The sequence below is a fragment of the Antechinus flavipes genome, chromosome 5, assembly GCF_016432865.1.
Source record: "Antechinus flavipes isolate AdamAnt ecotype Samford, QLD, Australia chromosome 5, AdamAnt_v2, whole genome shotgun sequence".
Lineage (NCBI taxonomy): Eukaryota > Metazoa > Chordata > Mammalia > Dasyuromorphia > Dasyuridae > Antechinus > Antechinus flavipes.
In genome coordinates, this window is record NC_067402.1 from 16,947,970 (window position 1) to 16,973,399 (window position 25,430).

Genomic DNA, 25,430 nt, shown 5'->3' on the forward strand with positions numbered 1-25,430 from the left:
TTCCTCGATCCTGCGGCTCCAGTGGAGCAGCCAGGTTTTAGTGGATGGTGCCGGGACGGGCTCAAACGATTCACGACAGGGGTGTTGGGGAGGATCCCGGAGCCATCAGCCCCACAGGCCGGGGGGAGAGGGCCAAGCGGCCTGGACAGGCTCGCATTTTCTCATCTTTTGGAATGAGTTTAGAAATAAGTACAGGGGGTCCCTTGCCCTGATGCCTGTCTCAGGGGCAAAGCTCCAAGGCCTCTCCCCTGGAACCTGCCGGTAACTGCCCATCTGCTTCCTGCTGGTCCCATCCAGCCAGGGCCCCGTGTCCCCAAGGGCAGGCTGACCAGCCCCTCCCCCATCAGCCAGGGCCCCGTGTCCCCAAGGGCAGGCTGACCAGCCCCCCCCCCATCAGCCAGGGCCCTGTGTCCCCAAGGGCAGGCTGACCAGCCCCTCCCCCATCAGCCAGGGCCCCGTGTCCCCAAGGGCAGGCTGACCAGCCCCTCCCCCATCAGCCAGGGCCCCGTGTCCCCAAGGGCAGGCTGACCAGCCCCCCCCCCATCAGCCAGGGCTGACCAGCCCCTCCCCCATCAGCCAGGGCTGACCAGCCCCCCCCCCCCCCATCAGCCAGGGCCCGTGACGTGCCCCTGGCTGCTCCAGCAGGTTCCGGGCCTTTCTGCCGGACCTGAGGAAGGCGCACAGCAGGGAGGCTGGAGGCCGGGCAGGGTCGGGAGGAGGCCCCCCATTGTGTGCCTCAGTTTCCCCACTGCCACGTGAGGAAGCCCGCAGCTCCTACCTCCTGGGTTACTGAAAGGCTCTCCCCCTCCCCCAGCCCTCGGCTGCCTTAGTTTCCCCTCAGACAGTTCCAGCCCCCAGGCTCCCCTTGGCCAAGGCCCGGCCTGGGAGGGGCAGAGCAGGGCGGGGCAGCTTGCTCCTTGGGCCTGGAGGAGCCTGCGAGGCTGGAGGCCAAAGGAGAGGCCGGGTCACAGACTCGCCTCCAAATAAGCGTTTTGGGGACGCCGAGTGGGCGCGGAGGGGCCGGCGCAGAGGAGGAGCCCCCTGCAGGGGCCTCCAGGAGCTCCCCTTGGCTCCTCCCTGCAGCCCGGGGGGAGGGGTGCTGGGCTCGGCTAATCCCGGCTGACATTCACTACCTGGGCCTCAGGTTCCTTATCTGTGAGTGAGAGGGGAAGGACTAGGTCCCCCACGGCGGCCCCTCCCGCGGCTCCTCTGCCCCCACTTCCACAACCCCGGGCTCTGCGCCCCTCTCAGGCCGGGGCCTCCTGACCCGGGGATTAGCGAAGCTGCCCACCCGCCGCCCTTTCGGGTTTTAGACGTCGGGGGTCGCTTCCACAGCTGGTTTTTAAAGAGCTGCTAAGACTTCATGGAAAACTTTGGTTTGGGAGCCGCTGGCGGTTAGGGGGGAGGCCCGGGGCTCCGGCCCCTCCCAGGGAGAAAATCTGCGGGGCCGGCGGGGGAGGGGGGGAGGGGGAGAGGGGAAGTGGGGAAGGGGGCCATTGTGAAATTGTGGGAAGAACGGAGCCAGGGACCCCCCCCCCACTTCCATTGGAGGGCTCGAGGGCGAGGCCGAGGGCGGGGAGGGGAGAACCCTCGACTGGACTCAAAAACCGGACCCTTGAAAATGTGGCTGGGTTCTTGATAGTTTGTCTAAAAGCACCTGCCCCTCCCTCCCTTAATCTCCCCCTTCCCCTCTCTCCCTCTCCCCCTCCTCCTCCCCCCCCCCCCCCCCCCCCCCCCGGCTTTTCCCCAGGTCTGGCCAAATGAGCCGGCAGCGTGACTGTTCAGTCGGTCGCTTCCCGGCAGAAATTTGGAAAAACGAAGATTCCCCGTGGAGTCCCCATCGCTCCCAGCGCCAAAGCTGGACGGGCGCCCCCTCCCCCCCTCCCAGCGCCAAAGCTGGACGGGCGTCCCCTCCCCCCCTCCCATCGCTCCCAGCGCCAAAGCTGGACGGGCGCCCCCTCCCCCCCTCCCATCGCTCCCAGCGCCAAAGCTGGACGGGCGCCCCCTCCCCCCCTCCCATCGCTCCCAGCGCCAAAGCTGGACGGGCGCCCCCTCCCCCCCTCCCATCGCTCCCAGCGCCAAAGCTGGACGGGCGCCCCCTCCCCCCCTCCCATCGCTCCCAGCGCCAAAGCTGGACGGGCGCCCCCTCCCCCCCCATCGCTCCCAGCACCAAAGCTGGACGGGCGCCCCCTCCCCCCCCATCGCTCCCAGCGCCAAAGCTGGACGGGCGCCCCCTCCCCCCCCATCGCTCCCAGCGCCAAAGCTGGACGGGCGCCCCCTCCCCCCCCCCCCATCGCTCCCAGCGCCAAAGCTGGACGGGCGCCCCCTCCCCCCCCCCCCATCGCTCCCAGCGCCAAAGCTGGACGGGCGCCCCCTCCCCCCCCCAGCGCTCCCAGCGCCAAAGCTGGACGGGCGCTCCCTCCCCCCCTCCCAGCGCCAAAGCTGGACGGGCGCCCCCCTCCTCTCCCGCTACTGCCCGGGACTGAGCGCCCCCTCCTCTGAGAGTCCGGAAGAACCCTCAGAACCGGCAGACTGCTCGGAAGGGGACGGGGGCGCTGCCAGCTGGGGTCCAGGGCCGGAGGCTCCGTGAGGGCCCACCTGGGGACGGCGCTGGCGGACTCGGGAGGAAGGAAGGAAGGAAACCGGGAGCACCATCCCATTATCTCACCGGAGGAGTCGGTGCTGTCACAAAACCCGCTTTAGGGGAAACTGAGGCAGAGGGAGGCAATGCTCGAGTCTGGATCTGAACTCGGGGCTTCTTGACTGCAGACCCAGCGTTCTCCACCCCGGGCCCCGCGGGATAGGCCCTTCACGCGTTGTTAGACTCTCAGGAAAATGGGGGGACGGCCTGGATTGGGGCCTTAAAGTCGGTCACCTCCCCAGGGCCTCGGACACCTCCCGCCGGCTTTGACCTCTCGGTGCCCCGGCTACTCCCTAAGAGCCCGAGCCCCGGCCCATCTGTCCAGGTCTCCAGGTTCCCGGCAGAAGGCGCGGCCTGGGAGGCGCCCGGGGGGCCCCGTGTGGGGCTTCGCCTTATATCGGGCCCTGCGCGGGCTTCACCTTATATCGGACCCTGCGCGGGCTTCACCTTATGTCGGGCCCTGCGCGGGCTTCACCTTATATCGGGCCCTGCGCAGGCTTCACCTTATATGGGGCCCTGCGCGGGCTTCACCTCGCGCCGGGCGGGGCTTTACCTTATAGCGTTTTTTGCATCCAGGCACCGGGCAGGCGAAAGGCTTCTCGTCCCCTCCGTTCATGCACATGGAGCTGAGGATGGCCTCGGAGCTGATGGCGCTCTCGGTGGTCCAGGACTCGTCGCTGTCTGATTCCTCGTAGTCCACCTCCTCCTCGTCATATTCACTGCCTGAGAGAGGGAGGGACAGGAGGACGCGGTGAGGGCGGCGCCCTGGGGGCCGGCTCAGCCAGCCTTCCCCCTCCCCCCGCCCGGCTCCCGGGTTCGGCCCTGGATCAGAACCAGAGGGGCCCGGTTCACGTGGTCCCTCGGTGACCCTCTCCCGCCCTGGCTCGGGTCACCTGCAAAGCCCCCCATTGTCAGTGATCACTATTATCCTGGTCGGGATGGGGCCTGGCAGCCCCGGCCACAGCTGCCGACCCCGATGTGGACCCGGCCCGACCCAGCCCGCAGTCCCTGACCTGGTTTCTAAAGAATAGGCTGGTAAAGGTATTTCTTGATAATTGGTTTCTTTTGTAATCTCCCACATTTAAAATCAGTGTTTCGAGAGGCTTGGTCCGTCTGCCAGAGGGTCCGGGGCCCAAAAAGGATTTCGGGACTGAGGCCGGAACCCCCATTTACACCATCAGTCATTTACACTTGAGTAAGAATGTGACATTCAGATCACTGAGTAAGAACAGGTTTTGATGAGGGGCAGGGAGAAGAACACAAAGACATTGGCGGGAAGGGTCGGGAAGTGGGGGCCACCAAAGTGGGGGCCAGAGGTCCCAGCCGCTGCACAAAACATTCACCTAAACAAGCCCTGTGAACGTTCTGTACTATCTGCTCACAAGCCACTGGAAACATCCCTTCTCCAGAAAGCAGGAGGGGCCTCCAAGGGCCTCAGGAGAAGGGGCCCACCCAAAACTTCAGTCTGGCCCTTTTTCTCCTGCCTTCCCCCACCGAGAGGGCTCCCCCTGCTGCCCTCCCATTTTGGCTCTTCCTCAGGGATGTTCCCAGTTCCCCAAAGAGTTTGACCTTTAAACCCCTGGCCACCAGGGAGGTGACTGGACCTGGGTGTTCCGGAGCCATTTGTCATTTGGTGGGAGGGGAGGAGGGGCCAACCCCGACTGGAGCGCCCACCTTTTTCCCCGAGTCGGCTCCCAGTCTCTGGGCCGCGTTTGCACAAGGCGACCCTGAGGACCATAATTCTCCAGATCATAAACAGTGTAAAAGAATACGCTGACAAGCCCTAATGCATTTACAAGCCTGTGGAATAAATGGGAATTAGAACTCCACGGTAATAAGCGTGGGGGGGGGGGGCAGCAGCCCCCAGGTGTGAGACCACGTGGTCCGGCACCGTGCAGGGTCTGCTCCTGGGAGCCGCCACGCACCTGCACCATCATCTGGGATCAATGTCCAAGGCCGTTGGGAAGAGCCAGAGCTGGGGGAGGGGGAGGATCCATCCTCCACGTCCTGCCAGGTGACTCCCCGGGAGGGAGGAGCCCAAGTGGGCTGCTTCTTGCTCTCCCAAGGGAAATGGTGGGGTCGGTCAGCTCAGCCCAGCGGGTGGACAGTGAAAAAGGAGAAACTGAGGCAAAATGAGTGTGGGAAGGAGATCTCTACCCTCCCAGTGACTTCTGCCCATGGGGCCAAGCAGAGGTGAAGACTTTCCTAAGATTCCCTGCTGCCCCCGGGGCTAACCAGCGTTTCTAGGGTGCTTCAGGGTACTTCCCATGCTACTTCATCTGAGCCTCCCAACTCCATCATTAAGATTCTATTATTATCCCCACTTTACAGATGAGGAAACTGAGGCCCACAGAAGCTTGGCTCAGATCATTGGCTCAGATCAGACTGGGCAGGGTCTGAGCTCCGGTGCCTTCTGGATTCCAAGCTGCCTCGAGTGCCCTCCAGGGCCTGCCTGGAGCATGAGCACAGGAACCAAAGGCAGCCCCACCAAGGCCTCTCTGGGCAGTCATCCCCTGCTCCCTGGCTGCCTGCTTGGTCCTGATGGCTCTCGGCCCTCTCTGCCTTTTGGACTTTGTCTTTCCTACAAGGGTCCCCCGTAGGGACCAACGTGATTGAGAAATGGCCGCCCTGGCTCCCCCGACCACTTTCCTCGCAGGAGGGACGGCGCGGGCTGAAGACAGGCCAGGCTGGGGACGGCCCGCTCCAGATACAGACCATCTCCCTGCACAATCTGCAGTTTGGGAGATTTTCACTAAGTAGGACACATTTTGGTACATCTAATTTTTAAACAAATGCCACAGGGCAGTGCCCTTTCAGATGGCATTTCTCAAAGCCTCACAAGCAAGACCTGGAAATTTGGAATCGCTAATTTACTCTTCTAATTGGACTAATTTATTAACCTGAATATCAAGAGAATGAGGACATTTAAAGAAATATCAAACCCAATTCTGTGTTAAATAGAGCTGAGAGAACAAACTGCCCTTCTTGATGGAGATGGAAGAGTTGGAATTTTTGGTTTGGGGGCTCCCTTTGTGGATGCAGCTCCAAGGGCTGCAATGTATCAATCCTTGGGCCAAGTCCCAGGAACGCAGACAGAAACAAAGCGGTCCCTCCCCTCCACACTATCAATGAGAAGTATTTACATCTACATGGCGCTTTTAGGTCCCACAAAGATTTTACACATCGTGTGACTTGATTATTACAACCTTGGGAGAGAGGTGCTTTGAATATCCCCATTTTACAGATGAGGAAGCTGAGGTTTGGAGCTTTGGGGACTTGCAGGTGGGCCCTCGGCACCCTCAGCTTGTGGTCCCTGGCTGGTGGAAATAACTTCTCCCACCTCATTGAAAAGTGGGAGGGGAAAAGAGGAAAGGAAAGGGGTGGGCTAAATGGAAGGGAATAAGATTCCCTTACAAGTGTAAGGGAAAGGTTTAAGAAAAGGGGAGGGACTGTAAGGGGGAGGAAGGGATACTAAAGAGGGAGGGCTGTGTGAGGTGAGTGGTGCTCATAAATCTAATACTGGGGAGGGGGGTAAGGGGGAAACAAGATGGCAGGAAATACAGACTTAGTCATTGTAACCATAAATGTAAATGGGGTAAACTCACCCATAAAGTAGAGGTGGATAGCAGACTAGATTAAAAGCCAGGATCCAACAATATGTTGTTTACAGGAAATACACGATACATATAGAATAAAGGTAAAAAGCTGGAGCAGAATCTACTATACTTCAAGTGAAGTAAAAAAAAGTAGGGGTAGCCGTCCTGATCTCAGATCAAGCAAAAGAAAGACTGGTCTAATTAAAAGCGATAAGGAAGGAAAGTACTTCCTACTTAAAGGTACTATAGATAATGAAGTAATATCCATACTCAACATATAGACACCAAGTGGTACAGCATCTTACTTCCTAAAGGAGAAATTAAGAGAGTTGCAAGAAGAAATAGAGAGCAAAACTATAATAGTGGGAGATCTCAATCTTGTACTCTCAGAACTAGATAAATCAAACCACAAAATAAATAAGAAAGAAGTCAAAGAGGCAAATAGAATATTAGAAAAGTTAGGTATGACTTTTGGAGGTCCTTCCTCTCTTCTCATATATTTTATCTTTCTTTATCTGGGTACCTATTGTTTCCTGTGATAGAGCCCCAATGTTTTGGGGCTGGCGATGTCTTTTGGGGCCATCTCTACCATCCAAAACACTTCTGGGCACAAAGAAGGTACTTTAAAATACTTCCAGAACTGAATGGGATGGAAAGTTTTGCCATCTGGAATGTGCCCAGTGACTGACAGAATACAAATGTTTGATAATAATGAATGTATAAGTATTTGTTAAGTACCTACTATGTGCTAGGCTATGAAACAATGAATGAAACAATGCCTACTGCTGATGAGCTTACATTCTAATGGGGGATGGGAGTTAGGGACATATGAACATATATATGTATGTATGTATCCCAAAAGTCTGTTGCCATCCTTCAGTTCTGAGAATAACAAGTGGAATTTAAATGGAGCCTTCATGTGGAATAGCTCTTACAAGCTCATGCTAGGTCTTAAGGCCCCCATTTCATACAGTCCCTAGGAGACTGATTTGGAAGTCTCACATCTAGAATGACAGATCTAGAACTCTAGAATGAGGCCCCAAATCTGGAGTCCTGGCAAGCCCCAATTTCCCTACCATAAAGGAAGAGGTTGGATCGGTGATTTCCAGGGTTCCTGCTAGTCTCAAGTCAATGAGAAACCCATCAGGCAGAACTACATTGAAGCTGCCTCTAAATATTCTCAGGGCCCTGAATATTTTCAGGGATTCAAGGCTCCCCTCATGGTTCTCCTTAGGGACCATGTCCTACATGAAACCTTTTCGGAGCCCTCCAATCTGACCTTCCACCATGCCAGATGCCATGATTCTTTCCATCAGAAACCATTTTATATTCACTTATGGACACAGGGGCTATTTCTTTTTGGTAGAACGTAGTCTCTTTGAGGGCAAACTCTCTTTCATGTTTTGTTTTTATATTTCTAGCACCTTGTACAATGTCTGGAACATAGTAATTGCTTAATTCTTGCTTGTAAAATTGAATTGAATTTTTCAAAACCCAGAGCTTTGGAGTTTTTATCATTGAATCTAATTTTAAGAACTAAAACAACCATTTTAGTTGCCCTGAGACGTCCCTCCCTATCAATGCCTACTGTGTGATACTGGCATCAAGGATGGTCTGTGCCAGTGGCTGGTTCCTTCCTCGTTAAAGATTTGTGGGTATCTGTGTATTAACCCTCATTTAGGCAGTTAAAAAATAAGAATTCTGGATGCCCACCAGTTGGAGAATAGTTGAGTAATGACAACATATGAATGTTAGGGATGTTCTATAAGAAATGATCAGGATGATTTCAGAGAATCCTGGAGAGACTTATAGGAACTGAAGCTGAGTGAAATGAGCAAAACCAAGAGATCATTGTACACGGCAACAACAAGATTATACAATGATCAATTCTGATGAATTAATTTCCAACAATAAGATGATCGATACCAGTTCCAATGACTTTGTGATAAAGAGAACCATTCGCACCCAGAGAGAGGACTGTGGAAACTGAGTGTGAATCACAACATGGCATTTTCACTCTTTTTGTTATTCACTTGTATTTTGTTTTCTTACCCATTTTTTTTCCTTTTTGATCTGATTTTTTTTTTTTTTTGGTGCAGCAAGAGAATTGTATAAATATGTTTACATATATTGGATTTAATGTATTTTAACATGTATAATGTATGTTGAATTGCTTATCATTGGGGAGGGGGTGGGGGGGAAGAAGAAAATCTGAAATACAATGCTGTGCAAGGGTCAATGTGGTCAAATTATCCATGCAGATGTTTTGAAAATAAAAAGCTTTAAAAATTAAAAAAAAATAAGAATTCCCTTTTGTCAGCACTGGGTGCTTTTAATTCATTCGTTATCTGGACTCTGGCCCCAGAGTTAACAAACAGCGATACTTCCGAGCACACTTTCAAACACCCATTGGCCGCCCTCACAGTTAATTGAAAGGACAGGCTTATTTGGGAGCGCTGGGATCACAAGGCACCTCAGAGGCCATTTAATCCGAGTGTTCATTTCACAGATGAAGTGACCTTAATGGAGGCGACAGGATTTATTTGAGGTCACAGATAAGCAAGGTGCAGCTGTTTCGGAGAGCCAGTTCTTTCCACTGAGTCGCACTTGCTCCCTACGAGACGTTCTTAACTAGTTCTTCCACCCAGATTCAATGTCACAGGCTCAAGAAAGCAGTAAAAATAACCAGTTCTAAAACAGATGGACAGTTTGAAAACAGCGGCCTGAGCCCAGTTTGCTGCCAGGATGGGTCTTGCACTTTAGGAAGACAGTGAAGATAAAGAGATTATTACTATTGTTCAGTCTTTTTATTTGGGGGGGTTACATTGTGACCCCATTTGGGGTATCTTGGCAAAGATACTGGAGTGGCTCGCCATTTCCTTCTCCAGCTCAAGGTAAAATGAATTGCTCAGATCCACACAGCCACTAAGTTTCTGAGCTAGATTTGAACTCGGGTTCTCCAGGATCAGTGCTCACTTTCCAAATCCTCACATGAGCATCAACTTTAGCTGGTATCCCCCTGGATCTGACATATCAAAAGGGCACTGGCTTTGAGGCATCAGGAGCATCCAGAAAGGGCCCGAATCCAGGACCCCTGCCGAAGGAATAAGGGCATTGCCAATGGGATGCTCGGCCCTCGTCTTCTAGCCTGGACCTTTCCCCTCTTTCTTGTCCATTTTGTGATGAGACTCATCATAAACCCACAGTATCCTTCATGTTCTGTCACCGGGATGTTTCCTGCCGGGATATTCCACGTGTCACAGCCTGTAAAGGAAGCATTTTCTAGCTGCCCAAATGAGGATTCATGCACGGCCGGGAATCTTTGGAGAGGAAGGAGCAGCCCCCGGCACAGAGCGTCCTTGATGTTGCTCCAGTGTCACACAGCAGGGGTTGATAGCGAGGGATGAGTTGGGGCGAGATCTGCAAGCTCTTGTAGTTGGAGGTTGGGAAAAAATGAGCGGCCCCGGCGCTGCCCCTGACGCGCTTTTGGGGCGTTCTGGTTTTGGGCAGCATAGCACGGTCCACACCAGCAGCCAGTATTCCAACGGGCCCGAGGCGCGAGGCCCTGGCGGCGGGCTCCCATCCCGATGTCACTGGAAGGAGCCCAGCCGAGCTGTCCCGCAAGAAGTCATTGTTGGCCTTTTATAGGCACGGAGCACCGCGCGCTTGGGAAGTTATTTGGCATTCTTATATAAACTCGCTCCCTGCCCCCCAACTCTGTTCTCCACAAATAAGGGCCTTTTAATAGCAAGTGACCTCCTGTTTAGATACAGTTCAGGGAAAACATGATAAACCAAGTAACACAATCTCGGCTTTAAAGGTATATGCTCAGGCAGGGTTTTCAACTGGGCCGTCTAAACAAAAATAAGCTATTAACCACTTTCAGGGGAAAAAAAATAAAAATTAAATAGTTTTGGGCTTCCTGCAATTAAGCTGCCCATTTTACAGTGCAGTTGTATTTATAACAGAAAAAAGGTAAATAAATAAATATATAAAAGCCAAACAGAGCCCCTCCGCCAAAGGCTTATCCCACAAATTAACTCCGTGGTAATAATAAAGCTCATGCCAGCTGGAATCCTTTGGGCTGTGGAATGGGGAGCAAAAGCAGGTATATGGTTGAGAGAAAATAAAGTCGGATATTTTCCACCTTCCATCATGGGATGTTAATTGAACTCTGGCAAATGTTTGAAAATGTCTTTCTCAGCTTAAGAAAAAATTAAAAACAGTTGAGGGTGTGTATGTGTGTGTGAGAAAGAGAGAGAGACAGACGGACAGAGAGACAGAGACAGAGAGACACACAGAGACAGAGAGACAGGAGAGAGAGACAGAGACAGAGAGATATACACAGAGAAAGAGAGACAGAGACAGAGATATACAAAGAGACAGAGACAGATAGAGACAGAGACAGAGACAGGAGAGAAAGACAGAGACAGAGAGATACACAGAGAAAGAGAGACAGAGACAGAGATATACAAAGAGACAGAGACAGATAGAGACACAGAGACAGGAGAGAGAGAGAGAGAGAGAGAGAGAGAGAGTGAGTGTGTGTTGGAGAAACATGTGTTGTATTTTCCTAGCCACAATGGAAAACATTCATAATTAACACGCTTCTCATTCTTCTCTCGTTAGGACTACAACCATGGATTAAAAACATACATTTCTCAGGGTATCAGGAACCTCTCCTGATGCACAAGTGGGAGAGACAGGCAGCTCCCTCTCGTTAATTCTGTTTTTTCCCTCTGTGGTTCCTACAATCTCAGGAAACAGGTTTGCATGAAAGATAAGTAACAGCAAGGAAAAGGACCTACGTAAATAGGCTTTTATGAAACGGTAGTCAAGAAATGTTTTATATCGAAGGCTTAAATGCACTTTACGGCTGTGTAAAAAACACAGCGCCACTCTCAGCCCAAAGTAAACATTCCAAAGTCTACGAGCCCAACTCCTGCCCAAGGCAGGCCTCCATCAAGTCAGGGAGGGGGGGAGGGAGGGAGGGAGTGGGGGCTGGACATCACAGGTTCCAGTAGGCTCCAGATTTACTGAATCTGCCATTTCCCCCAGTGCAAAGTAGCAGTCCAAAGCCTTTCTCAACACCCTCGGATGATGAGAAAAGCAGAGCTCCCCTTTCTGGTCTCATCTATCAGTCAGGCAGCCAAATGCGAGAAGTCCCTTCGTCTCGATGCCGCCGGGCAGCTCCGTGGAACAAACGTGGAACCTGTAGCTGGAAGGTCAGGTCCTGGAGTCCCCTCCCTTGCCACCACTGCCCTGGGAACTCTTCCTCCCTTTCAAGCACAGTTCAGGTGGCCTAACTTACACTAACGGAGTCTCCCCTGACACCACCCAGTCATTAGTTCTTCTCTCCCTCTTAAAATTAGCGTGCTTTCCTTTGTACCTGGGGCAGCTAGGCGGAGAGTGCTGGCCCTGGGTTCAACAAGCTCATCTTCCTGAGCTTAATTCCAGCCTGAGACACTTACTGTGTGGCCCTGGACAAGTCAATTAACTCTGTGTGCCTCAGTTTCCTTATCGGTAAAATGAGTTGGAGAAGAAAATGTAAATCACTGCCCTATCTTTGCCAAGAAAATCTCAAATGGGGTCACAAAAAGTCAGACGTGACTGGAAAAAATGAAGCAACCTAACACAAGTCTGCGTAACGGCTGCCCTGAATAGCCATTCTGTCTGCATGCTCCTGATGCATTTTCTGTGTCCAGAATGGCTGTTGGCTGAATTGAATTGAATTCTTTGCTCAAAGCCATTTGGCTAATTGCACTAAATTCTTTTTTCTTCCTGCTCTGCAGTGCTTGATAAATAAGAATTATTAAAATCTTCTTCCAAACACAAGTGGGACAGTGTCCAGGTCCAGACTTCCTTTCTAGTCAGGGCAAGGAAGATATTTTACGAGGAATTAAAAAAAAGTCAGTTTATCCATAATTCGGCCAAGGGATTGTGCTGGAGATTGGCTGATCTGAGAGGACTTGTCTTATTCTTGGAAACTGAAGCCCTTCCACAACTCATCTTTAGCCTTCCTTCTGGGCTTATGGCTCCTGGATGTGCCCGTCAGACTGGTCTTCTCTGAACCATCTTCCTGCTGCTCTGGCCTTAAATGGAGGTTGGGTGAGATTATGGAGCTGGATTTTTACCTTTTTCACATAATCCCCAACTTTTATAAGGACTCCAGTGCTGCCCAATTAGAAATGAATCCCACTTTTATTTTGTATCTTCACTCTGTGTTTCCATTGTTTGTCCCAGTAGAATGGGAGATACTTCAGGGTGGGGTAGCTTTTTTTTTTTTTTTTTGTCTTTGCATCCTCAGTACCTAAGGGTATGGTATCTGACTTCACCAGACATTTCATAATTGCTTGTTGAATGATTAAAAGCAAGAATTTACTCCATGTTCCCAACTACATCCGGTAGCTATACCAACATCAATTAGTCAATTGACCAGAAAAAGGAAAACTATGATGGAAAGAATCCACAGAGAGGGAAATGATGGCCATTTCCATAACAAGATTCTTTTTTGAAATTTGGGAAAAGTAAATAAAGCTCCCTTTGGAAATTTCACAAGCTCAGGGTGAAGGCTGGTAGGAGAAAGCAAGTACAGCTTCCAGCATGTTGGGTGGACTTCCTGTGGCAAACTTCTGGAAAGGCATGGATGGGTCACACAAAAAGGGCAGGCATGAGTGGGTCACAATTTGCATTACTAGAGGGAATGGTCTGCTGAGGAGATTGCAAATTCATTTGACTATTAAGAAGGGTGGTGATTGGTGCTTCCATCTGAAGGTCAGAGCATCACTGCAAAGATTTGTACAGAATACCACTGAGTACAAGAGCCTTGGAAGCTTTCGTTCCTTATTTATGTGTTTTCTGTAGTGGAGCTCCCAGAATATTGGCTAGTTATCATTTGAAATAAACTAACCAATAAACCAATAATCCTGGAACCTCTGACTAGACCAGCAACTACATCCAACATTCATTTAGGAAAAATTCAATAAGTATTTATTAAACTCCTGTTATTTGGTGTAGGCACTGTACTAGTTGTTAAGTATACAAAGGCAAAAAAGGTTGCAGATTCTGTGCTTAGAGAAGTGATTTCCCTTTTGAAATGGTGAAATACTGGACAAATCAAGCACATTCTATATTGATGTGGTCCCTTCTTCACTTCAGAGGAGACTGGAAGCCATCTACATCTATAGATCTGTAACTATGTTTCTTCAATTACTTTTTAAAAAAAACAGAGATTTAACTTAGTGAATAATGTGATGGATTTTTATCCTGCAACTCTTTTAGTTTTTGCCATATTTGTAGCTCAGTTACTTAAGAATGATCCTCCCTGAACATTATCATTGGATAGTCTCTGCTGATTACTCCTCTTAATCAGCTGATAAATGATAAAACTGAAGGAAAACCACAATCTGGGTCTTACTTTATCAGTCTGGGAGGCAACCAGAGAAATTTCTTTTTCTTTCTTCTTCTTTTTTTTTTTAATAACTTTTTATTGACAGAACCCATGCCAGGGTAATTTTTTTACAACATTATCCCTTGCACTCACTTCTATTCTGATTTTTCCCCTCTCTCTCTCCACCCCCTCCCCCTGATGGCAAGCAATCCTATACATGTTAAATAGGTTATAGTATATTCTAGATATAATATATGACTGCAGAACTGAACAGTTCAACCAGAGAAATTTCTACAGATCTTTCATAAGAAAGGTGGATCCATGCACTCATCCAGAAAGGCAAGCTCTCCCTCTAAAGCCATCTCTCTAAAAATGGCAGACAACCAGGTTTAGAGGAAATATTTCTGATGTCCGCCTCATGGTGTGAAAATTGTAATTAGTGATGATTTATGGGCTCCTGTGGTCTAGACAAGAGGGTGTTCTTGGCTGGAATTGCTCCTGGGGGAGAGCACTTTGAAAATCCCCATATGATTCATTATTATTTCTAAGGTCCATGCTACTGAAGAGGTCCTGGCCTTTGGAGGCAATTGTTGAAAAAACCAACTTGCCCCAGCTTCACCTCTAGCTTGATTTTCCTCTCTTTGACAAAATAGGGACAAAGACTGAATAGGGGGAAGGAAGAAAGGGAAAAAGGAGGAAAAAATAAAAAGGGATTAAAAAAAGAAGAAAGGAAAGGAGGAAGGAAAGGAGCAGTGAAAGAAGGAAGAAAGGAAGGAAAGGGGGAGAGATAAAAAAAACCTTCCAGCATCTAGAAGATGAAATTTAGAACCCACTTGATTGGTTCTCCTGTTGAGAATTCTCCAGAAATAACATTCAATTTGTGATTTTTCCTAATGCCTCCCACCTCCTTTTAACTCTCCTTCATTTTTTTAAATCACTACAAACTTCACAAATATGAACATTTTCACATACAAATATGAAAGTGTGACTCTGTTTCACCTGGCAGCATCATTCTCTCTCTCCAGAAATTCATATTTCTTTGCATTTTCATTCTTGGTTACTCATTGTAATCTCTTCCACTGCTTTGAGAGAATATGAACTCCTTCAGGGCAGGATCTGTTTAACTGTTGTCAGTATCCCTGTGCTGAAGAACAAGGGGTGCCTTTGAGAGTGACCTTGGGAACCTACTCCATTGAGAGCTGAGACAAGGGCCTTTGGACATGAACTTGGGGGGGGGACCAATGCTCTATAAATTGAATTAAGTTTGAGACAGGTGGGAAGAGAAGAGTGTGTCTATAGGGGAAATGTTAATTTATACTCCTGTTATTGCTATATTTTCAAAGCATCTCTTTATAAAAGCAAATTGATTATTAAGTAGTTACCATGGAAGTGGGATGCTAGTCACTAGAGTTGGGAAGACCTGACTTTGAATCCTGTTTCTGATTCACACTAGCTGTGTGTGGAGTGGCCTTCAGCGACCCATTTATTCATGTGATAAAGGCAAGAAACCCTACGCACCCCCCAGAGTTGGTGAGAGAATCCAACAAATTAAATGTACGAAGGTTCTATTTACCGTTACTGATCTCTTGGTGACCCCCAACTGTAATTAGGCCTCTCAGGACAGGAATGGGCTTTGAAAATTGTTGGGTACATCCACATTAATGGGATCACAGTCACTGCAGGTTTGAAGTGCAGTAATGGCAGATGGCCCAAATGTTTGGTCCGCTGGCATCCGTGTAATGTCAAGAGATCTAAGAACCCCTTTAATACTTCTAATATTCCCATATATGCTAAATGTGTGCCTGCTAATAGGAGAACATCTGTAACTGGAGGCATTGTTTCAAGTTGCACTTTTTAAGGACTCTATCCTCTGTGCGAGTTTGTTATAACAAGTAAATGCACAGTACTGTAACTTAATAAATGTGGTTAATTTGGAAAATGAAAAAAAATGTCGAGATCTAGAAAAAGGACTTCAGTATAGGGGAAAGCCCCTAATGGTCAACTTAGGGGAGGACATAGATGAAGATGGCCCAGGATGCACTACATCCTGGATGCTAGAACCATCCACATGGATAACATCACAAATCCACTGTGTCATCCTGGGCTGGATTTGGAAGCCTGAGGGTCCACATTTGAATCCTGACTCTTTTGCTGATGAAAATTTCTTCTTTAGGCCTCAGTTTCCCTAATGTGTAGAAAGAGGGGCTTAGAAGAGAGGATCTCTAAGATCACTTCTCATTTTAAAATTTTCCAGAAAGAACGATCTGAAATTCAGCTGTGCTGCCACTAGGTGGTGGAGACCTGTGATGGCTCCACAGTCCCAGCAGTAGCAATGTACTCTGGGAGGATTTTGGTAAAACTGCCTTATCTCCATTTCTGCCCAAGTCTGTCCAATTCAAGAAACCGTTCTGCGCTGGGCTGTTACGCTTGGGTTTTATGTTGCTAGCGTAACCTTTAATCGAGCTTTCTTATTGCCTGGAAGATTTTTTTCTCCCAATTTTGCTTTGTGCACAGCGTAGCCTCGGCTAAATTACACGCTTATGTTGCAGAAACCATCTGGCTTTGATAACAGATTTCTGGAGCTTGCCTCATTTTAACAAGAAGGAACAATATAATCTTAGGGCTTCAGAGACCCAGAAACGAGGAGGTAGAAGCCCCATCAGCAGCCTCTGAGGGCCAAGTCACATCTGAACAGGAACCTTCGTCTCCCAAGCGGTCGCCCAAGCTTGAACTCCCATGGAGGACCCACTGCCATCCCATGGCAGCCCAGGCCATTTCTGCCCAGTTCTAATCTCCTTCCAGTTCACTTCTGGACAACCTCCATCGAGACTAGCACTGGAAGCCCAGTAAAAAAAATACTCACTCTTCATGTTGATCTTTTGGGGGAAAAATATCCCAGAATTGGGGGGGGTTCTAAAAAGGGGAGTTTACAGCAGCCTTCTGCCTATTTCTAATGCCATCTCTCACCTTCTTCATCAATGAAGGGGCCCAGGTTTTGGTGGATAGAATCACTTTTTGGGCTTTCCAGGATAAAAGAGCTGAAGGAGAGGGGGGAAGTCTCAGGTTCAGACTAGCTCGCCTTCGGTCGCCAAAGATTTGGTGCTAAGCTGCCCAGGAAGAGAGGCAGGGAGATAGTGGGATGACCTTATCCACTGAGGCTCTTGCAGCCTGACAGTTCTGTGAGGCTTTGTTTTAGATCCAAACATTCCTCATTTTATTCACACTGGGCTAACAAACGCATCTTTTCATTTGAAGACTTCAAGGTCGATGAGATGGAAATCACCATTATCTTGGGTTCCCACAGGGGGCAGGGGGTGCTGGTGGGGATGGAGACTGGTTTTTCTCTCTTTAATACTTTATTTGGATAATGATGTTATTTTTAAAAAATGTATTATTTATTCAAAACAGACAACTCCATCCAGATCCAGGCCTGCCGTCTGGGGCCAGAGAAGGGAATATTGTGGGTAACCTTTCTTCAGAGGATGGGAGGGAGAACATTTGAGAAATCTCTTGCTTGTTGCAAGAACACAGATCTGATCAGAACAACTTGGACGCGAAAAAGGTGACAATAAGTAGCATTAGAACTATGACTGGCTAGAGTTATATATGTCATCTATCTTATTTAACTACAACAAAGCATAGAGAGCACTGTTAGGTTTGCAAAATGCTCGGCAGAGATTATCGTTTTCAGAACAGTCCTGGGAGGGAGAGGCCATTATTAAGTCCATTTTACGGGTGATGCAGTCGAGGCTTTCGGAGGTAAAGGGCCCACCAGGGAACAGGGCCGAGTCTAGGATGCCATTTTTTTTTCTGCCTTATTTACCCAAAGCTGAATTAAGCTTGGCGGGTGCCTCGCTTTCCCCACCAAACCCTATCTCGGATGATGGGCTAAGGTGTCACGGGACTGAGGGACCCTCTCCCCCCACCGGCAACTCATAAAGAGCCTTCCCCGAGCAGCCGCAGCACCTTGGGATCCCCCGGGCTCACCCCTGGGCACACATGGAAAAGCCATTAGAACCCAGGCCGCCGGGACCCACGGAGATGAAAGGGCTTCTCTGATTTTAATATGCCAGGTTCAGACAGAAAAAAGGGCCGCATTCTGAAATGCAGACGCGAGGCTTTGCAGTTGCTCCAAATGGTTAATGTCTTAGCTCTCACATGTCTCCTAGGCCGAGGGTTGTTTTATTAAAAAAAAAAAAAGTCCAGAATCTGCCCTGCTTCCCCCTTGCCAAAGGCAGGGCTTCTGCCGGTCTGCTTCCAAAGGAAAATTCCTGGGAAGGTGTCCTGAGGGGCGTTTGGCGGGGGCCAGGCCGGGCTCCAGTGCAGAACAGCCACGTTTTCTGCTGTCTCCTCTTTGTCACCCTCTGTCTCTCTCCTGTCTCCTCTCTCTCTTTCTGTTGCTATCTCTTTCCTTTTCTTTCTCCCCTTCCCTCCTGCTCTTCGGTCTCCTCTTCCTCTTTCTTCTTTTCCTTTTGTTCCTCTTCTTCCTCCTCTTCCTTTTTATTTCTCTTCCCTTTCTTTCTCCCTTTCCCCCTCCCTTTCTCTTTCCTCTTCCTTCTCCTCTTTCTTCACTTCTTCTTCCTCCTTTCTTCCTCCTCCTTCTCCTCTTACCCCTCCTTTTCTTTCTTCCCCTCCCCTCTTCTTTTCTTCTCCTCCTCCTTTCTACCCATCTTTCTTCTTCTTTCTCCCCTCCCCTCCCCTCCCCTCCCCTCCCCTCCCCTCCCCTCCTCTTCTCTTCTCTTCTCTTCTCTCTCTCTCTCTCTTCTCTCTCTCTCCTCTCTCTCTCTCTCTCTCTCTCTCTCTCTCTCTCTCTCTCTTCTTTCTGTCCCTTCCCTTCCCCCCCCTTTAAAGTAGAGCTTAATTTGTTGGTGCAATATTTCAAAAATCCTCTCTCTCATCCTAAAAGATGTCCTGTTTTATCACTTCATCCAGTACCTTTTCATGATCATGTTCTGGCCAGCATTGGAGTCCCTGCTGAGAGCAGGAGCCAGAGGCTCGTTTCCTTCCCCCCAACATTTCTAGCACCAGGTACAATATGTACAATATGGCTGGATGGGGAAGGGCTTTGACATTCCTAACAGGGGCCCTATTATTGTTCTTGAGCGTGGTGGAATAGTCACAGCAGAGCAGAAATTCCGTATATAAACAGTGAGTTATTCCACGCCTGAAATTCTGCAAGGACAACAGAGTAAAAATTCTCAGACTTGGCCTTTTATTTAAAGGGAAATAATTTCTATTTTGCTGCTGCAAGGGGAGAAGCCCTTCATTAAATTCTCTGCTGCTGTTGGGCTTTTTGGCTTCAGAGGCTGCGCCCGGCGGGCCCCAGAGGAGGGCTCCCCCACTCCCACTTTCCTCACCTTTGCCCTTTGCGGGGGCCACCCTGCCTAATCCATGGCCACATGGGGCTCTTTCCCTCAAGTAATGACTCTACAGACTTTGTATTTACTTATATTATTTACATACTAGGTTTCCTGCGGGAGAATGGACACTCTCTCCAAAGGCACGTCTCCATTGCTTTTTGGACTTCTGTTTCCAGCACAGTGTCTGCCAGTTGTCACTCAAATATTCCAGGAGAGTTGTGAGCTCAGCCACATCTCAAGTCCTCCAGGCCTGCCCATCTGTGTAGCCCTTGCTTCCATGGTCTCCCTAAGCTTGGCACAAGGGTTCTCGCAATGGGAACAAATCAAGCAGTTAATAGCAACTGAGTTGTTGAACACAAGGCAGTTCGGTACGGTGAGTCCGAGGACCTGGTTTCACTTACTACCTTATACCACTTTGGGCCTCGGTTTCCATATCTGTAAAATAAAGGAGTTGGGCCACCCGGCCCCTGGAGCCCAGTCTGTGTGTGAGTCACAGACTCTTTGGGCCATCGGGTCTAGCCTAGGACCTCTTCTCAGAATAAGGGTTTTAAATACAAAAAAGAAAATCCTTAGGATTACAAAGGAAACCAGAGGCTGATGAAAGCAGATGTCATTATTTCAGTCCCATCCAAGTTTGCAGACTCCCTGAAATCCATCCTTGGACCAGAAACCCTTGCTCCACCTCTAAGATTCTCTGATTGTTCTCTGTATCTCAAAGGAAGCTGGGTCTGAGGGGAAAGGGGAAGACCCATCTTTAACATCCCCGTCTGTTCGTCCATCAGTCTGTCCACTGTGTCCCTCTGCCTTCCCCTTCCTCTCCCTCCAAGGGCAGCGGCTGGTCTCTGACTTCCTTCTTGCTGAGCCTCCCCCTGGCAGTCCGGAGGCTCCACCGCTTGCTTTGTTCTTAGATGGACGTTTATAGCAGGGGGTGCTATTCCCTGGCTAGAGAAGCTGGTGGAGGAGGGGGGCAGGAGGAGGAGGGGGACAGGAGGAGGAGGGGGGCAGGAGGAGGAGGAGCAGCAGCAGGAGGAAGGCTGCTTTTCACTTCTGGCTCTGCTTCCCCGGCTTTAACCACAGAACCTCAGAAAAAGCCCCCCGTGGCCGGGGCTCAGGGCGGGGGACAGGCCCCAGCTCCCGGCCCACCTTTGTTTTCAGAATCGGTGGCAGAAAGTGAAGAGGAATTAAGAAGCTTCTTAGTGAGGGCCAGCTTGAAGCTTGACATCAAAAACCCCGCTAAAACCCGGGCTACGGGTCCCATCGCTTCCTGGCCAATAAAGGAGAAGAAACGGAAGCGGCCTCAGATTCTTGGGCTGGAAGGGCCCCGCAGACGGGCCTGCAGCCGTGACGCGAAAAGGCGGCCGCTGGGCGCAGGAGAGGACCTGGCGGCAGCCCGAGAGCAGAGATGTCCACAAAGGGCTGCAGATTTTCCAGCAGAAATGTGTGACCGAGAGTGCCCGGCTACCAGAAAAGCCGCGCCGGCCAATCCATGCTTCTGACTCGGAGTACCGGAGAAGGCTTTTCAGGGTTACTTGGGCAACAGGGAGATCCGATCCTTCGGCGCTTAAATTAACTTAGTCTGTTCACTGGAAGGTCAATTACTGATGCTGAAGCTTAACAACTTTAATGAGGACTCTTTGGAAAAGACCCTGAGGTTGGGAAGGACTGAAGGAACTAGCCAGAAGGGATGGCGGAGGATGAGATGGGTAGAGAGGGTCATGAGCTTGGATGGACATAGAGAGGTAATGTAGGATCAAAAGGTCCGGCGTCCTCTGGTCCGTGGGGTCACCGAGAGCTGGACACACTTCAGGGACTCTACACCAATCTCAACCACCCTCCGCCCAGCCAGAAAACTCCCTGCCCTGAGGCGTTTGTGCCAGCTTGCTCAGCTAGTCCCATCAAGTGCCAGGTCCGCCCGGGACTGCCCCGTCTAGGATAAAATAATAACTTGTAGAAAGAGCACTGGAGAAGCCACATTCAAATCACGGCCCTGTCATTCACAGCCTATCTGAATTCAGGCCAGTCATTCCAGTCCCTCAGGCCTCAGTTTTCCCACTTGTAAAACGAAGAGGTCAACCTCTAAAATCCTAGCTCTTAATCTAGAATCCACTGGAATATAAACTCCTTGAGAGCAAGGCTGTTTTATACATTGTTTTATCTTGCTAGCACACAGTAGGTGTGTTTAACAAATATCTGTGGGGTGATTGGTGAATCCTTAGGTCTTCCACACCCGACCTTCTGGAACCCCCAAGTTTGTTGATTAGACATGAATTGACTTCGGCTAGACCTGGGATAATGGCCATATAGTTGGTTCTGGGCAAGGGCTGGGACGTTTGCTTTCCCCTCCTCCAGCACAGTCTGGAGTCTCCAATAAGGCAATGAAAGCTTTCAGAGGAGGCGACTACTACCAGTGGAAGCAGACTTTATCCAACCCCTCTCCCTAAAAAACACATTATTTTTTTTTTGGTCAACATCACTGAAATGAAAATTAAAGTCTTAACCTATAAAGGAATATCTTTTAGTCCCAGGTAAATCAATCTACTAATCATTCAATTTATAAGCATTTATTAAGTGCTCAATATATAGACCAGGCCCTGGACTAAGTACTTGGAGTAAATCTTTAAACTATCTATTTACATGAATAGTAACATTCTATATGAGAACCATAATTCTCAGGCCTACACACACACACACACACACACACACACACACACACACACACACATACGCACGCACACACTCAGATCTGTTTGGCTATTACATCAAACTTTTCCCTTTTTCAAGGAAAAGAGAAATGCAAATTTCAGATCATTTGGCCAACATGGAGTGTTCTAAATAACTCATTTCTGCTCGTGATATATAAGGGCAAAAGTCACTCTTTGAGGGCCCCCAAGAAGAAGCAGAGCAAGTACTCCCGTTGGAGCTATTAATTAGCCAACACCACTTGTACGGCACTTTCTGGCCGCCACCATTGGTAGATGCCAGTGCACAGACAGAAAATAAACAAATAAAAGCAACACTGGGCCCTGCTAATAAGCTCCAGCACGTGAAACTCAGTCTCTGCCAAGCAATAGAGAGCTGTTTTCTCAGTTCTCTCTAAGGTAGCATATGGGTCAAGAAATGTGAAATAACCAAAGAGACTGGAGTTTATTATCAACCAATATTTCCCAAGCTCATGGTGTGGGAGTGGGGGGAGTTAAGAAGCATTTAAGGCACAGGGCAGGAAAGGGAGGGAAGCATCATTTGTGATAATCATAATTACACCTCAAGGGAGTCCCCTCAAAGGCCTTCATGCTTAGGGCATTTACATTTTAAGAAAAGGCAACAATAATTGGAGTTCTCTCTTTTCTATTTCTTTCTGTACTTATTACCTGGCTCTCATAATTAGCATTTGTTCAAGATGCTATTTTTAAATTTTCTTGAATGATCACATCACTTTGCTGTCCTATCAGCTTAAAGTTTTGTGTGAGGTTAACCATTTTTCCAACCAGATCATTCCTTAAGCTTCTCAGAAAGTACTATACAATACTCAAGATGGTCTTTCATAAATAAATACTTGATTGACAGATTAAGGACTTAAAAAAATCTCAGATAATATCCAACTAGAAAGGTTAATTTACTTTAAAAATGTCATCTTCACTGGTATATTTTATTCTGACATCCCCTTCGTTTTTAATGAAAGAACCCCTTCCTCCATTTCCCCAGTTAGTCATCTCTTAAAATAAGAATTTTTAAAAGAAAAGACCAAGCAGCTAGGCAAAGCAAACCCACACACCCACTGTGACCGCCACTGCGTGCTTCTCTCCTGATGATTTAATAGAGTAATCTTTCATGTTACGGTGGGATGGCCACGTAGAATGCACTGGGGAGTATGGTGTGAGGTGATGGTCTGAGCCTGATTTCTGCCGGGTTGCTTTCCAGTTTCCTCAGCAGTTTCAGAGGCTATTTCTTAAGTGATTCGGGTTTCCAGTTTGTTGAACACTGAGCTATCTGGATTTTTGGGGAGCCTACCTTTGGCGGAACAATGTGGCCGGCCTGGCGGAGTTGTGCCCTCTGAGAAAGGACCTCAGTGTTTGGTACTTTGTCCTGCAGGGATCTTCAGACTCTTCCGAAGATAATTCAAATGGAAGGGATTCGGTTTCTGGCCTGGCTCTGGAGGCCTTCCCCGGTGGTCGGTCTAACCCTCTCCTCTCTCACACTTTCCTTGGGAGCCTCCCAGACCTTGGGCTGGCTCTGGCCACATAAGTGTCATCATTCATGTGACATCCCCAGAAGGAAGACTGCCAAGGTGAGAGCGCTGATACCCGGCGCTCGAGGCTTCTCCACATGTCACCGAGGGCTCCACATCTGACAGTGTGGTCCGACGGTGCGGCCTGGGTTCTCTTGGTGTTAATTAGGACAGAATTAGCAGGAGCAGCAGAGAATGCGTTCTCGCTTTGTTGCCTTTGGAGGCTGCACTGAGCGCATAATCATCTGCAAACAAAAGCAGCCCCAAGCTCCCTCCACTTTCCTTCTGGCTCGTAGCCCTTTCAAGCTTACTATCTGTGCTGCCGAAGCAGGCCCCAATTTCTCTTTCTTTTATTGCCTCTTGGATTTATCATTAATATAAAGAAATGCTATTGATTTTTAAGAGTTCATTTTGTAGTCTGGGATTTTGCTGAAGTTAATTGTCTCAATTAATATCTTTGCTGATTCTGGAAGATTTTCCAATTAAATGATTTAAATCATGTCACCGGCAAATAGGGATGATGTTGTCTTCTCTTTACCTCGAGGCATGCCTTTAATTTCTTTCTTTTAGTTGACTACTATTCTTAACCTTTCTAGAACCTTATTAAAAATTAGTGCGGAGAGCTGGGTAGCTTTGCTTTATTCCCCTATTTGCGGGGTAAATTTCTAGTTTATTTTCATTGTATATGATGCTTGCTTTTGGTTTTAGATATTTTTTATAACCTTTAAATATCATCCTTCTGTGCCTATATTTTGTAGGGGTTTTAGCATAAATGAATTCTGTACTTTGTCAGGATCTTTTTCTGTATGTCTTGAGATAATCACTGGTTTTTTTTTAAAAATCTTTTTGGGGCATTTATTTTTATTATGATTAGTTATGTTGACTATTTCCCTAATGTTGAACCATCCTTATATCCCTGGTTTAAATCCACATTGGTCAAAATGAATGATTTCTTGGATGAATTATGATGTTTGATAAGATTTTATTTTAAAAAATTTAAATCCATAATTCATTAATGAAATCATTCTAGATCATTCTCCTATCCTTTATCTTTTCCTGGTTTAGAAGTTAGGACTCTATATGTCTCTTAAAATGAATTTGATAGGGTGCTTTCTCAATTTTGGAGAATAATTAGTATAGTATGTGTATAGTATAGGTAGGGGAAGAAGGAAATAAGCATTTGCCTACTGCGTGCCAGTACTCTACTAAGCACTTCACAAATATGATCTCATTTGATCCTCACAACAGCTTACAAGGTAAGGTACCATTATTACTTGCATTTGAGAGATAAGAAAGTCAAGGCTTTATAAGTGACTAGTCACATATCTATTAAGTGTTTGTGACAATTATGAATACAGGCCTTCTGGCCTCTGGGCTAAATGTTTTATTACTGAACCATTTCTTTGAAAGATGTGATGGAATTCTGTGAATCCATCAGAACCAGAAGCTCTTTTCTTTGGTAGTTCCTTCACAGGTAAGTATGTTCCATTTTCTGAGATTTATTTAAGATGTCTACTTGGGAATTTCTTCGACAAAGAGATCTAACTCAGTTTCAATTGATCAAGCATGGACAGAAGCAGCTACACCCAAAGAAAGAACACTGGGAAATGAATGTAAACTGCTTGCATTTTTGTTTTTCTTCCCAGATTATTTCTACCTTCTGAATCCAATTCTCCCTGTGCAACAAGAGAACTGTTCGGTTCTGCGCACATATATTGTATCTAGGATATACTGTAACCTATTTAACATGTATAGGACTGCTTGCCATCTGAGGGAGGGAGGGAAAAAATCGGAACAGAAGAGAGTGCAAGGGATAATGTTGTAAAAAATTACCCTGGCATGGGTTTTGTCAATAAAAAGTTATTTAAAAAAAAAAGAATTAGCTCAAAGAGGATCAAAAAAAAAAGATGCCTACTTGGTCCTTCTGTTAGTTAAAATAATTTATGTTTTTGAAGATGTCATTTTTTGTGTTTTTATTTTTATTAGCATATAATTTTACATAATAGGTTCTTTTTATTATTCATTTTATTTCTTCTAGATCTGATATGACTTCACCCTGCTTATTACTATTTTGTTGATTTTGGTTTTTTGCATTCTTCTTTTTAATCAGACTTGACTAAAGTTTTATCAACTGTATTAATCTTTTCAAAGAAACACATTTAGTTTTATCAATAGATTTTTTTTCTTTTGGTTTCCAGTTTACCTTTCTTCTTTAATT

At 47.9% G+C, this 25,430-nt stretch overlaps 1 protein-coding gene across 1 annotated transcript in view; it reads right to left on the minus strand.

The window, feature by feature from the left end:
- Window positions 1-25,430, minus strand: part of JAZF1 (JAZF zinc finger 1) — a 197,421-nt gene that overhangs the window by 7,767 nt on the left and 164,224 nt on the right. Inside the window, exon 4 of the mRNA XM_052001700.1 lies at window positions 3,195-3,364. Coding sequence (XP_051857660.1) covers window positions 3,195-3,364 — 170 coding nt within the window. The remainder of the gene's footprint in view (window positions 1-3,194; window positions 3,365-25,430) is intronic.